This window comes from Pseudophryne corroboree, chromosome 6, assembly GCF_028390025.1.
Source record: "Pseudophryne corroboree isolate aPseCor3 chromosome 6, aPseCor3.hap2, whole genome shotgun sequence".
Taxonomy (NCBI): Eukaryota; Metazoa; Chordata; class Amphibia; order Anura; family Myobatrachidae; genus Pseudophryne; species Pseudophryne corroboree.
Genome location: NC_086449.1, coordinates 107,239,077 through 107,255,104, shown reverse-complemented (window position 1 = coordinate 107,255,104; position 16,028 = coordinate 107,239,077). Strand labels below are relative to the sequence as shown.

The 16,028-nt window shown below is 45.5% G+C and overlaps 1 protein-coding gene across 1 annotated transcript in view; it reads left to right on the top strand.

Annotated features, from left to right (window-relative positions):
* STAR (steroidogenic acute regulatory protein) overlaps window positions 1–8,858 on the top strand; it is a 29,088-nt gene extending 20,230 nt beyond the window's left edge. Inside the window, exon 7 of the mRNA XM_063931619.1 lies at window positions 7,413–8,858. Within this exon, the coding sequence (XP_063787689.1) occupies window positions 7,413–7,526 (114 nt within the window). The 3' untranslated portion in view covers window positions 7,527–8,858. The remainder of the gene's footprint in view (window positions 1–7,412) is intronic.
* Window positions 8,859–16,028: the final 7,170 nt, after the last annotated feature.

Genomic DNA, 16,028 nt, shown 5'->3' with positions numbered 1-16,028 from the left:
GTGGGCGTCCAGTGCCCCCTATGGATTCAAAGAAAAGGAATTACCTGGTAAGTACCACAATCCTATTTTCTTTTTCATCCACTAGGGGTCACTGGAGTACTCTTGGGACGTACCAAAGCTTCCCTCGTGGGCGGGAGAGCTGTTTGGCACCTGTAACACTAGGCGGCCAAAGCTAGATGCTGATGCCGCAAACGTATCAAAATTGTAAAAGCGCACAAACGTGTGCACTGATGACTATGTAGCTGCACGGCAATGCTGTGTCGTAGAAGCTCCTCGACCAGCTGCCCATGAAGTTCCCACAGAACGTGTGGAATGAGCGGTTACTGATGTAGGTGGTTGTAACCTAGCATGAAGGTAAGCCTGACGTATGGTTAGTTTTATCCATCTGGATAAGGTTTGTTTAGACGCTGGCCAACCCATCTTGGCAGCATCATAGAGAACAAACAACGTATCCGTCTTACGAACTGAAGACGTTCGGGATACATAAACGCGTAATGCGCGTACCACATCCAGAGTTCCAGAATGTGCTGTCAACACAGGAACTACTATTGGTTGATTGATGTGAAAAGATGACACTACCTTTGGTAAGAAAGCGGGATTCGTCCGAAGCTCCGCTCTGTCATCATGAAACACCAAATACGGTGACTTGCATGACAAGGCACCCAAATCCGAAACACGCCTTGCCGAAGCTAAGGCTAGAAGAAAAATTGTTTTCCAAGTGAGAAACTTTATATCCACTTGCTGTAAGGGTTCAAAATATAAAGACTGTAGGAACTCTAAAACCAGATTCAAGTCCCATGGCGCTGTAGGTGGAATGAATGGAGACTGTACTCTGAGGACACCTTGGAGAAAAGTGCGTATAGACGGCAATAGAGCCAATCGTCTTTGAAAGTAAATTGACAAAGCAGATACCTGCACCTTTAGTGTATATAAACGCAGTCCTCCATCTAACCCTGTTTGTAGAAACAACAAAAGGCGGGATAACTTGAAAGATGATGTCGGAAACTTCCGAGCTTCACACCAACCTATATAGGCACGCCATATTCTGTAATAATGAGCTGCCGTAACCGGCTTCCTAGCTCGTAACATGGTTGGTATAACCAATTCTGGAATGCCCTCTCTTCAGCCACCCCGTCAAACGCAGCCGCGCTAAATCGGGGTAAAGGAACGGACCCTGTTGTAACAGGTCTGGACGTAGTGGGAGCGGCCAAGGATCGTCTGCGAGTAGTCCTCGGAGATCCGAGAACCAAGCTCTCCGAGGCCAATGAGGCGCCACTAGTATGACTGTGACAGACTCTCTTTTGATCCGTTTTAGCACCAGAGGGAGCAACGGAAAAGGTGGAAACAGATACACAAGACTGTACGGCCACGCGACAGTGAGAGCATCCACCGCCACTGCCTTTGGATCTCTTGTTCTGGACACATACTGGAACGTTTGGTGATTGTGTCGAGACGCCATCAGGTCCACCTGAGGATAACCCCATCTCTGAACCAACATGTGAAACACTTCTGGATTTAATGCCCATTCGCCTGGATGAAAATCCCGACGACTGAGATAATCCGCTTCCCAGTTGTCCACTCCCGGAAAATAACCCGGCCGACAACATCACCTGGTGGCATTCCGCCCAATTGAGGATTCGAGCTACTTCCCGCATTGCCATGCGGCTTCTCGTTCCTCCTTATTTGTTGATGTATGCGACCGCCGTCGCATTGTCTGACTGCACTTGGACAGGCTGAGAGAGAAGCATGTGCACTGCTTGTCGTAGCGCATTGTAAATTGCGCGGAGTTCCAGGACATTTATAGACAGCAATTTTTCGTGATCCGCCCAGAGACCCTGGAGCTGACAATTTTGAATTACCGCTCCCCAACCTCTGAGACTGGCGTCCGTAGTTAGAATTATCCAATTCCAGCCTCCGAACCGTCTTCCTGCGGTTAAATTGTGTTCCTTGAGCCACCAGAGCAGAGATACTCTTGCCCTTGGCGACAACCTCACCCTGTGGTGAATCTGCAGATGCGAGCCCGACCACTGGGCGAGCACATTCAGTTGAAAAGGACGCGAGAGAAATCTTCCGAACTGAAGCGCTTTGAAAGCTGCCACCATTGTGCCTAAGAGGCGAATGCACAAGAGTACAGACACTGTGCGTGGCTTGAGCACTAATTGTACTAGATGGCGTAGAATTTGTACTTTCTGCTGTGGTAGGTAAATTCTTTGATTGACCGTATCGAGAATCATACCTAGGAATTGAAGGCGTTGAGACGGAATTAGATGTGATTTCTTGAAGTTGACAATCCAACCGTGGTGAACCAGTACATCGTATGTTAGCAGCGCATGTTGGAGAAGTATCTGTTGAGACGGAGCTTTGATGAGCAGATCGTCTAAATACGGAACTATTGTCACTCCCAGGGATCTGAGATGAGCTATCATCACAGACATCACTTTGGTGAATACCCGAGGCGCTGATGACAGGCCAAACGGTAGAGCCTGAAACTGGTAATGGTTCTGGCGTATTGCAAACCGTAAGAATTTCTGATGAGGCTGCCAAATTGGAATGTGTAAGTACGCATCCTTGAGATCTAGCGCAATCATAAATTCCTTTGGCTCTAAACCCGCAATCACCGAACGCAGAGACTCCATTTTGAATCTGTAGTAAGTTACGTACTGATCGAGACCCTTTAAGTTCAATATTGGTCTGACTGAGCCATCCGGCTTCGGTACCACAAACAGACTTGAATAATAACCCTGACCCTGTTGGTGTACAGGGACCGGAATCAAAACTGCCGAATCCAGTAGGGACTGAATGGCAATTTGCAGAACCGTCCTCTTGTCGTCCGACAGAGGCAATCCTGTCTTGAAAAACCGCAGAGGCGGAAGACAGTCGAACTGTATTTTGTAACCTTTTAACACTAAATTGCGGATCCACCCATCCGCGGATGTGTGGAACCACGCCAAATGGAACGTCTGAAGGCGTGCTCCCACAATCGGAGAGCCGAGATGGGCTGGTAGCCCGTCATGCCACTGGCTTGTCGGTAACCTCAGCGTCCTGGCGAGTTGTGTTGATTTGTTGGAAACCACGTCCGCGACCACGTCTAGCAGGCGTGGCTGTTCCTCTGCCACGTCCTCGAAAGGACTGATGTCTAAAGGATTTGAACGAAGGTCCAGCGTACCTCCTTCTTGATACCGGTGGAGGCAATGGTAAGAAAACAGACCTACCTCCCGTAGCCTCAGCAATCCATGCGTCCAATTCAGGACCAAACAGCTTCTTGCCATCGTAAGGCAACGCCTCTATACCTCGTTTGACCTCTGCCTCCGCATGATAAGCACGCAGCCAGAGTGCTCTTCGTGCCGTAACTAGCGACAATGAAATACGAGAAGTGAGCTGACAGACGTCAGTCGACGCTGTACAGAGATACTCTACAGCCTCACTCATTTGATTTACAAGAAGTATCAGGTTTTCGTCATGTAAAGCAGATTTGAGTTCTGTAAGCCATATTATGAGCGCCTTAGTGACCCAAATGCCAACCAATCCAGGTCTCAGCATCACACCTGCTGCTACATACATGGATTTTAGCATAGTTTCTATCTTGCGATCTGAAGGATCTTTAAGCGTAGTCGCTGCTGGCATTGGTATGGTTAATTTCTTGGTAAGCTTCGACACTGAAGAATCAACTATTGGTGGATTCTCCCATGTACACGTTACCGAGTCTGGAAACGGGTAACTAGACTTAAATCTGCGAGGTATAGAAAACCGTTTATCTGGATTCTGTCGTGTTTCTACTAACATCTGATTAAGAGATTCCGACACAGGAAAACTTATTGGAGTTTTTTGTCGTTTAGTAAATACGACCTGATCATTTGTGAGAGGCTCCTCAGTTTCAGTAAACTTCAGAGACTGACGTACCGCTCTGATGAGATCATCAATGCCGGAACTGTTAAAATCCGCGCCATCTGACTCCACTTCGCCCTCCTCACCTCATCTTGTTCCGTGAGGTCTGGCATGGAATCGTCAGAATGCAACATAGCAGAAATTGGAAAATCATAAGACATATGAAATTTATCCCGTTTACCTTTGGACCTTACGCAAGGCTGAGCCGCCTCCGGTAGTTCTGGCGGTCTCACCCTAGACTCAGATCTTGCCGTTTCCCGCTCCTGACGAGCGGCGGTCAATTCTGATTGTAACCTATCCAGTACATTTACTAACATACCCCACGGAGGGTCCGGTGAGGACATTGGTTGTAAAACTGGAGCAGAAATGGTATTCTGAACCGAATCCACAAAACATACTGTACATGTGGTAGATCCATCCGGTAACACACTGCTACAGACTTTGCAATTATGCTTTTTAGTTTTTGCTGTTGCCTTACTCATTATGGCGACAGACAATACAATACACAAAATACAGACACTTGCACGACTCAGTAAAATAGTAGTAAGGTGTCTTTGTGTATATATATATATATATATATATCTATCTGGCCAAGTGCAGTACACGTGGCCAGTACTATGAAATGTGATCCCAAATTCCCACTAACACCCCTGCGCCTCCGGTGGAATAGAGATGTAGTACTGGAACTTTCTGGAATCACAGCAGGAAGACACAGGAAGCATGGTTAAAATGGCCCCCATGCTTATGCATATAATCACAGTGTAGTTTCATACTGATATTATGAACAGCCTCCCTGCCAGTATAAACCTCATTATATAGCTATATAAATGTGTGCTATACTACCAACAGCCTGTTGCTGCTGTCCTTTCTCCCCCCCCTCGCATCTGCTCCATAGCGTGCAGTGCGGGCCGGGCAGCGGGCACCCCGGGACCTGGAAGACTGGGAGCGCGTGTCAGCGCTATGAGACACGGGCAGCAGCGGATCAAGCGGCGGCCGGAGCAGCGGGAGAAGCGGCGGGCGGACCCGTCCAGAGACGCGGGTATTGTAAGAAGCACCGGAGCAGCGTTATGAGACCCGGCGGCCGGAGCAGCGAGAGAAGCGGCGGGCGGACCCGACTTCAGAGACGCGGGAGCAGTGTAAGACAGCGGGCGGCTATGTTACCCGGCGGCCGGAGCAGCTGCGGCGGGCGGCAGTCAGCCGAAAGACACCAGCGCCTTCTCCACACCTCGGGGCGGCAGCGGAAGCTGACCGCCCCGTTCTCCCCCCTCAATTGTTGCTTCTGTGATGAGGCTCCGACGGGGCTTCTTAGTAAGCGCCGGCCAGCCTGCAGGAAGTGTGTGTGGCTGTGAGGGAGCTCTTTCAGAGAGGCCCGACACGCCCCTGCTGCTATCAGCAGCTGCACTATCCCTGACCCTGCCTTTTGGAAGGGGGAAAGGGATGTATAGAATAGAAAAATATATAAAAATAAAAATTCAAAATAATTGTGACTCTTAGCCACAGAGCTGTTGCTACTTCGAGCACAGAAAAAACACTGAGGTAGTACACTGAGGTACTCTGGGATATGGAGGGGTGGAGTGTTCTAAATTTAAATATTCAGTGCTGTTCCTACGGAAGCCCGTCCATATCCCAAGAGTACTCCAGTGACCCCTAGTGGATGATAAAGAAATACTGTGCATGTGGTAGAACTCACCGGGAACCCACTGCAGTGAAACAACTTTCCTGTCTTTGCTGGTGACTTACTTATTATGTAACTAAATAAATAGACAAAGACAGACCAATTCCACCTCAGTAAAATTGCGAAAATGTGTATATGGTCAAAATGCAGTGCACGTGGCTAGACCATAAGAAACCTGATTCAAAAATTCCTACCAACACCCCTGCGCCATCCGGTGGAGCAGTGTTGTAGGACAGGAACGTTCTGGAAAAGAAACAGAAAGTATGATTAAAATGGCCTCCATCCATGTGCTTATAGTCAAAGAACATATAGCATATTTCCTTACATGACCATATATACATACAGTATTTTATATACATTTTCTATGGTATAACATCTTGTATGATATAACAAATGCTACACTAATGCATAGATAAAAAAAAAAAAAAAGGGGCTGCATTGTGTTAAGTATAGATCTATTGCTGCTGCTGTGGCATAATCTCTCTCCCCCCCCTGCAGCTGCGCTACATGTAATAGGGACAGGGAAACTCCTGACTGCCCAGCATGAGCCCACTAGTTAAGAGGGCTGTTTCACAGGGACAGACCGCGGCAGCAGTGTGCACTGTCCGCGGTCTGAGTGATCATAGGCGCCGGCATCTCCCCCCCCCCCCCGCTACCCCCTTAGCGTGTGCAGGGAGCGCTGGCAGTGCTGAGCTGCCGGCCGTTGAGACAGACCGCGGCAGCAGTGAACGCTGTCCGCGGTCTGAGCAGTTACCTTCCCCTAAGCCTCCGGCCGTTACAGGAACAGACCGCGGCAGCACTGAACGCTGACCGCGGTCTGATTGCATTACAGGCAGGGAGCGCTGAGAACGGCGCCTGCAGCGGCCGTCCAGCGCGTCCCACGGAGCGGCGGCCGGGAATAGGGGAGCGGCGGCGGGGAGCTGATAACAGCGGTGGCGGGGACAGAGCAGCGGGATGCCTGGGGCGACGCACAGAGCAGTCCCCCCACACGGCGGGGCGGCAGCGTGAGCTGACCGCCCCGGTCATAAATACCTTGGTTCCTGTGCTCTGACGGGGCTTCTACAGCAAGCTCCGTTCTGCAGCCTCAGCTGAAGGTAGCGGATGTACTTGGGCTCTGACGGGGCTTTTTCCAGCAAGCTCCGTTCAGTACTTTCTGCAGCCTCAGCTGAAGGTAGCTGAGCTGCATGTGGCTGTGAGGGGGCTCCTTTGTGAGGCCCGACACGCCAAGAGCTGCACGCAGCAGCTTCTGTAATCCTGGACCCATAGCTTTTGTGTAAGCTGGGAAAGGATTGTAATGTATAAAAAATAAAAACAAAATATTTAAAATTAAAAAAAAAAATGTATGTCCCCCTCTGGAGGTCCACACTTGTGCTTCCTGTCCATGTGAGCACCGAAAAAACACTGAGGTATTCTGGGAGTATGGAGGGGAGCAAAGTTACTGAAATTTGAATATTCAGTGCCCAGTCCTTGCTAACACCGTCCATATCCCAAGAGTACTCCAGTGACCCCTAGTGGATGAAAAAGAGCCAGTCAAATGTGTTCCTGAATGGATATTATGGGGCTGGTGCAGTCAGTCTGTGTAGTGTATCTTAAGTAATACCCCTCTGTGCACCCTCAGAAAGCAAACGCACACCCACCTGAACAGGTGGAGAGGGAAGGGGTACATAAGCCAAGCTCAGGAAGGGCGTGTACACGCAAAAGTGGATCATGCAGTTCAGCAATTACACACGCACACACACCGGTTAGGACTCATATCTTTTGCACCTGCAAGACCAAAGGTACAGATATACACTGATTATGGTGACTTGTCATTAACTAGGCATTATGTAATAATACCTTTTCTTTCTCACAGGGGTGGCTGCCAAAATCTATCATCAACAAAGTTCTGTCCCAGACACAAGTGGATTTTGCTAAACATCTGCGTAGCCGAATCACCATGTCCTCCTCCAGCCTCTCACTCTGCTAACCTTGCATCTTCTACATATTCGTCATGTTTCTGAACTATGAGAGCTGCCCTGAGATTCTAAATCTTGCCCCATAAAAAGATTACCAGAGTATTGTTAAGCAAAGCATTATGATCCTCTGAAACATATACCCAACTTGTATTACTGACATTGATAAAAGTCATCATAAAAGTCATGTAAGATTTCAGTATAATAGACTTCCTGGAAGAAACATTGTCCTGTCACCTACACAGTGTAGTCAGGACAAGTAGTCAGTTGTGTGCTGATCCCTATGCAGCGTATCACATTTCCTAGTGACCAGTGACATGACTTAGGGGCAGATGTACTAACCCTTGGGAGAGAGAGAGAGAGAAACTACCAACCAGCTCTTGTCATTTTTCAAATACAATCTACAACATGGCAGTTAGGAGCTGACTGGCTGGTACTTTGGGATCTATGTACTAAGCCTTGGAGAGAGATCAAGTGGGTGGGATAAAATATCAGCCAATCAGCTCCTAACGGCCATGTTATGAAACACAGCAGTTGGAAGCTGATTGGCCGGTACTTTCTCTTCAAGGCTTAGAACATCTGCCCCTTAGGCACCACTTAACATGCATGCAGTACTGGTTTCTAGTGTCTTGTTAGTCTACATTCTAATTAATATTTTTTTAGTCTATAAAATGGCTGCCTCCACAGTGTGATGGGAATATAAAATACGTAGGTCTGTATCAGTGACATGCGGTGGGGTGAGGCAGAGCCGTTCCTGTCATACTTACATTTTTACCAGTGTTTTGACTGTGTAAAGCAGAGGTTCTCAAACTCGGTCCTCGGGTGCACACACAGTGCATGTTTTGCAGGTCTCCTCACAGAATCGCAAGTGAAATAATTAGCTCCACCTGTGGACCTTTTAAAATGTGTCAGTGAGTAATTAATACACCTGTGCACCTGCTGGGTTACCTGCAAAACATGCACTGTGTGTGCCCCCGAGGACCGAGTTTGAGAACCTCTGGTGTAAAGTATATGAAAAATACAAAGAATATGTTTGAAATATCTTCTTTGCATCATTCTAATAATTTTTATAGCCAAAACTCTGGAGTAAAAAGTCTATGGCAGGTGAGGCAGTACCTCACCTGGCTAACTTTTCCGCACATCTCTGATCATAACTCTCCAAATTTCCAGGAGTTTATACTGCTACACCTGTGTATAGTACCCAGATGTACCCTTTGACTCATATATTGCTTGTAAATCTGTCTCTGGTGCTAAGCAGTGCCTCCTGAGCTATTTAGCTCACCGCACGTCCCTAGTCTGTATTCCCTATCTACTTTTTGCATTTACTTAATTATAAATCTTCAACAATGCCCATTATTTTCTTTACATGAAGTGAAAAAAAAAAAAAAAAAAAAAAAAACAACAACCCCAAAACAAAACCTTTTCTAGGTTTTATAGATGTAGTGGATTCAAGACAAATTATAGTTCTTAAAAAAGGTTTCTCTATATAAAATGGTGCACATTTGTTTGCAAAGTAAACTGGTTGGAACAGCCATTTCAAACGCTCCAATCTATCTCTCACGAACAGTGGAGGCAGCCATTTTGAAAAAGCAGTCTTCTAAATTAGCTATAAATAAGACAGACCAATGAGGTATCTTTGATGTGACTTGTTTCTAGTTAATGAAAACTCTGTATTTTCAGAATATCATTAGATTCTAGCGAATTAATTGGCTGCGTTCTCATGGATCTTAATTCAGCCACAAAGTGGATGCTTTGGTTAGTGTAGGTGATGGGTGCCCCTTCATGTAAGATGTATACATGGAAATAGATTCACTAATTTCTGAAAAATGAATTGCAGTCTGCAATATAATTATACATTTTATTTGCTTGGTTATAAAATACTGTCCAGTTGGTGAGTTACATCAATATGGGGCAGATGTACTAAGCCTTGGAGGGAAATAAAGTGGAGAGAGTTTAGGGTCTATAGGGGGACATGTACTAAGCAGTGATAAAAGTGAGAAGTAAGCCAGTGGAGAAGTTGCCCATGGCAACCAATCAGCAGTGACGTAACATTTATAATTTGCCTACTATAAAAGTATACAGAGCAGCTGATTGGTTGCCATGGGCAACTTCTCCACTGGCTCACTTCTCCACTTTTATCACTGCTTAGTACATGTCCACCTAACCTTGGAGAGAGAGATAAAGTGGTTGGAGATAAAGTACCAGTCAATTAGCTTCTAACTGCCATGTTACAGGCTGTTTGAAAAATGACAGGAGCCGATTGTTTGGTAGTTTATCTTCACTTTATGACTGTTCAAAGCTTAGTACATCTGCCCCAGTATGTCAACTGTTGTAATGTCATACAGGCACCACTCCGATAGTGATCATTTTGAGTACATCTATAAACGTGTGCCTAAATTACCTTGGTGGTTTAAATTCCCTCTAATTATAGAGAACAAAACACTAAGAAAAATCTGTTCTTCACGTCTGTTCCTATTTTCCTCATTGTTGTAAACTAACCTGAAAACCTTTTCCTGAAAGCCAGATATCGCAGTATGCAGTGACTGGAAGAAACGCAGTCCTCCAAATGATATCTGTAAATTGGTGGTGTAGTCACTTAGGGAAATGTATCAAACATTAGGGAGAGATAAAGTGGAGAGAAAGTACTAACCAATCAGCTTCTAACTGCAATTGTACAGGCTGTGTTTGAACAATGACAGTTAGGAATTGATTGGTTGGTACTTTATCTCTTTCCAACATTTGATACATCTACCCCTTAATCTTGATAACATCATTGGTGCAATGCTAAGGTCATAACTGCTGACTCTGTATGTTTTAATAGATGCTTGAAATGTACTTGATGCCTACACACAGTAAAGGCAGCCATTTTGTGAACTGAACTAACAGCCTATCAATTTAACACAACTGATGAGGCATGAACCACCTTTCACTTCATGCCTCAGTGATAGCACTGATTCATGAATATTGGTTCAGCCCACAAAACCTCTACACTGTGAGCACGTGATTTGAGAAAAAAAAACATTATAATGTACCCACTAGCCATGAACATCCAGAAATAATAACCCAGGGTGAAAAGGTGAAGAAAAATCATGTGTGGCCATATCATCCACTTGCAGTGCCACATATAGTACAAAGACGCTCCATCATAGTATACTTTGTAATATTGTTGTGTTGTGATGCCTACTTTCCTCAGTAATATGAATAGTACTTTCCCTGTTGCTATGGAGACTGATGGCTAGGTGTATGCAGCGATGCACAAGCTAGCCACAGGTACTTCCTGTATTCCATCACATATGCCTGCAGAGCATACACCTCTCACTAACATTGTCAGCTACCAGCAGACATACAATATATAGTCTGCAAGTACAGCAAGGGTAACCAGTGACACTTCTGTGATCAGAGGACGACGCAGTACTATAGTGGATGCTATTTGCAGGTACTGTATTTGTCCAGAGAACTACATCCCCATTTCTGCATCGTTCATGCACTCATATTAAAACATTTTACTGTGTGTGTACCTGTAACAGGCAATTTTATGGGCTACACTGCACACAGCCTGTTTATAAGGAACTAAGGGGGAGATGTACTAAGCGGTGATAAGATTGGAGAAGTTGGCAATGGCAACCAGCCGCTCTGTATAATTTTATAGTATGCAAATTATAAAAGGTCACTTCAATGCTGATTGGTTGCCATGGCAACCTCTCCATTGGCTCACTTCTCCACTTGTATCACTGCTTAGTACATCTCCCCCTTAAGGTATGACTCACTGGCTCCTACTGAACTGCATACTCCTGAGCCTAAAAGTGGTCAGGAATATGATTGCTGCTATAGCTGAAGGCAAGAACCTGCCTCTAATGCCCATGCACTACTGTGCTACATTTGCCACTGATCACAAACTTCTTGCAGCACAGGACTGCGTGTGGGAATTTCTGTCTTCTACAAATGCTGCATTCCTTGGGTCTGCAGGTTACAGTCCTATCCTACTTCTCATACTACTCATCATACCACAGCTTCAGTGGTCATGACTCTGGATCCTCCATCAGATGAAGCACAAGACTGCTCTTCTCTATATATAGCAGTTCTTTTGGAAAACTGATACCTATCATCTCTATGCGAATGAGACCCAAATATGTATATCTTCTATCAACTCTTGCCATCTGCGTTGGCCTGTGAAAATGAATTTATTTTCTACATTTTGGATATCCTCTCGCCACATTAACCAAAAATGCTACTTTATCCATGTTAGCTGCATCACTTCTTTTTGTGTTGATAACACAATAAACCTTTACCCTTCACACCTGCTGCCTAAAAGTTATTCATTCTTTGATCCATTATTTCTTGTAAACTCCCTTTTTCATCTTAGATTACATTATTAAATCACATTTTTATACTCCCGAGGCTGTTCCACCGGATTACCTCCCCTCTATGTTGTCCACGCATGACCTTTATTCTCTTTCTATGCTGAAACCAACAATGGGTCGATTCAAGTCGGCAACAGATGAATAGCGCCGGGATTTAGCTCCCGACTCTATTCAATTCAGCTAAAGTTAAGTCGGCAAATGCCCGTTCTCGCCGACTTAACAGGTAGTTTTGTCGGGAGAACGGGCATTCTCCGACTTAACTACCAGCGGCGATGCTGATTCCCAGCAGAATCAGCATCACGCCGGCCGCGCGGCAGCACTCGTCGGTTTTCTTGTCGCACCCCCCCGGGGGAGAGAGAAGAATTCCCGACAATTGCGGGTAACTAGTAGCTGATTTGAATAGCGTCGGGAGCTAATTCCCGGCGCTATTCATCTGTTGCCGAATTGAATCGACCCCATTGTTGTGGGACTGGATCACATAGCACCACTAAGCACCTTCTCGCATTGCGTTCTGGCTGGACCAATACGCACTACGTGACTCTTACCCTAATGTTCTATTTTCTGATAGGTTGTAAGATTGTGAATAGGGCACTCTCCTTTTTTGTCTGACCGATAATACCAAGCTTGTTTTATAACTCTGCTTCCCAACCATAAAGAACCCTAAAGTGATATTCTGCAAGTCACACGGACCTGCTATACTGGGGGCCAGTGCCATAAATTGTACCCTGCGCTGCCACAGAGTAATGGAGGCTTTGAGACTAGTGCAAACATACGTACGACACACTAGATAAAGGATATTTTACCAATTATATGTTATACACGTACATCAAACTAGTCTGCACTAATTTATTTTCCTAGTTCTGCTTTTTATTGATATTATTTATTGCTACCCAGTGTTATTATATTTTATTTAATATTTATGATCAAGCTGCAATGAGTTGTGTAACTTATTTATGTATTTAATGTTATGGTTGATGGAACTTGTATTTTTGTGGCTTGTCAGTGCACAGAGTAAGGATGTATGGCCACACCCACTCATCTACTTCTCATTATTCTAGATGTACACGCACATACACAATGAAAGGGATTTCCCAGTAGTAGGCATATCAGGATCAGCAGTTATAAGCAGGATGAACGTATAGGTTTTATATAACACTTGTTGCCATCAGATGTCTATGGCCTATAAGAATGTACCTAGGATGAAGCTAGACACTAGCAGTGGCTGCATGAATGTTTCTTACTTCACTTGTGCTGTAATAAAAGGTTTCCCATTACACTGTCTGTCCTTTATTATGAAATGCACAGTGTTTATATCTGCCGCTAGGTTGTGACACAGACTCCTTATAATGAGCAGGCTTGCAGGATCCTCTGTTCTCAGTAGCACTCATTCTTCACAGGAAAACCCAATACACAGTGCCAAATGAGAGGGGGCATCTGACCGGAACACTGCAACCCCTATTCATTTGTGGTGGATATTTATATAAACTGATGCACAAGGGAAGAAAAGAGGGTCTATTATCTTAGCATTACTTTACATTCTCTAAACCAAAATGGAGACCAGGATGTTGAACACACAGACATTATACTGGGGCTAAACTCCAGCAGGAGGACCCTTTAAGATCAGTCCTCCTGCTTTTGCCATCTCCACCCTTCCAAGGCCTGGGAAGCCCAGAGAACATGCAGTAAAGTAAGGGTGTCATACAACTAGAACAGAAAACTGGAGTAGAGCACAGATGACGGGTACATTACAGGTGACAGATCTGTACCTCCTGAGAGCAACAGAGGAAAAGATTTAATGGATCAAAAATAAAATCACATTTCTCCTTCAGCCACTTGAGTATTACACTAAGTGAAGAAAAGAACCAGATACCGAAACATTAGCAGCCATAACTAGGGATAGCCTAGAGCCCTGTAAGTAGAGGCAGTGAGGAGCTAAGAGGCAGGTGCCCGCCAGCGGATAATCTTGCATACGTGGATTGGCAAGGATGAGAAAAAACTTTCCTTGAACTACAAATTTAGCAAAACCTGCAGAATAAGATGTCGCTTTGCACGGGTACATGACATCCATGTGTATCGCTTGGATTCCTTCTCTGATAAAAGTTAAAAAAAATAAATGTCAACAGAAAAACAAAAGTGAAAACGTTGACAGATTACCACTGCCCTCTACAGCTGCGCACAGATACAACTACATGTGATCTTGTGGAAAGACCAGGAGAAAGATCAACAAGGGTAACATAGGATCACCAGAAATGAACCCAATATTAGGTGCAATGATAGACCTCAGCAGAGAGCCAAAGCTGCCTGGGGAAAGGTGCAACCTGTCACTACGGGATGTAGTCAGGTGACCGGCGGTCAGCATACCGACGCCGGGATCTCGGCCGCCACGGCCCAGGGCTATTCCCACTCGTGGTTGTCCACGACACCCATAGAGTGGGAACAGAACCCGGCGTCAGTATGCTGACCGCTGGTCACATGACCCAGACCAGTATCTACTATATCTATTCTTCTGTCAATAAGGGGCAAGTTCCATGAGTGATATTTTTGTTGTCACTCGCTACGAATGATAAATTGTGCTACAGCCAATCAGCTCCTATCTGTCACATGTTTGAAAAAGGACGGCTGGCGCACCATTTATCATTTGTAATGAGTGATTACAAGAATATCACTCGCTGATAAATCTGCCCCTAAGTTTTCATGGAGTAAAAAAAAAAAAAAAAAACAGACACAAAAAGAAAAACAGAAAGTGGTGGTAGAGGGAAAGGTAGACAACTCATATTCAAAAAGAGTCATACAGCAGATGAAGTACATTTTACAAAAACTCAATTTGAATAATGTTAATGACTTCATATTCTATATAGAGATCAAGCATGCAAAGGGGGACACAAGCCATTAAGAAGAGACGGGATTTGTGATGTTTCGCACACCAGCAAGAAAAAAAAATAAATAAGAATTTACTTACCGATAATTCTATTTCTCGTAGTCCGTAGTGGATGCTGGGGACTCCGTCAGGACCATGGGGAATAGCGGCTCTGCAGGAGACAGGGCACAAAAATAAAGCTTTAGGATTAGGTGGTGTGTACTGGCTCCTCCCCCTATGACCCTCCTCCAAGCCTCAGTTAGGATACTGTGCCCGGACGAGCGTACACAATAAGGAAGGATATTGAACCCCGGGTAAGACTCATACCAGCCACACCAATCACACCGTATAACTTGTGATCTGAACCCAGTTAACAGTATGACAAACGTAGGAGCCTCTGAACAGACGGCTCACAACAAATAACAACCCGATTTTTTTGTAACAATAACTATGTACAAGTATTGCAGACAATCCGCACTTGGGATGGGCGCCCAGCATCCACTACGGACTACGAGAAATAGAATTATCGGTAAGTAAATTCTTATTTTCTCTAACGTCCTAAGTGGATGCTGGGGACTCCGTCAGGACCATGGGGATTATACCAAAGCTCCCAAACGGGCGGGAGAGTGCGGATGACTCTGCAGCACCGAATGAGAGAACTCAAGGTCCTCCTCAGCCAGGGTATCAAATTTGTAGAATTTTGCAAACGTGTTTGCCCCTGACCAAGTAGCAGCTCGGCAGAGTTGTAATGCCGAGACTCACCGGGCCGCCACCCAGGATGAGCCCACTTTCCTTGTGGAATGGGCCTTGACAGATTTAGGTTGTGGCAAGCCTGCCACAGAATGTGCAAGTTGAATTGTGCTACAAATCCAACGAGCAATCGTCTGCTTAGAAGCAGGAGCACCCATCTTGTTGGGTGCATACAATATAAGCAGTGAGTCAGACTTTCTGACTCCCGCCGTTCTTGAAATATATATTTTCAATGCCCGGACCACGTCCAACAACTTGGAATCCTCCAACTCGTTAGTAGCCGCAGGCACCACAATAGGCTGGTTCAGGTGAAACGCTGACACCACCTTAGGCAGAAAATGAGGACGCGTCCGCAGTTCTGCCCTGTCCGTATGGAAAATCAGATATGGGCTCTTATATGATAAAGCCGCCAATTCTGATACTCTCCTGGCTGAAGCCAGGGCCAGTAGCATGGTTACTTTCCATGTGAGATACTTCAGCTCCACCGATTTGAGCGGCTCAAACCAATGGGATTTGAGAAAATCCAAGACTACATTAAGATCCCACGG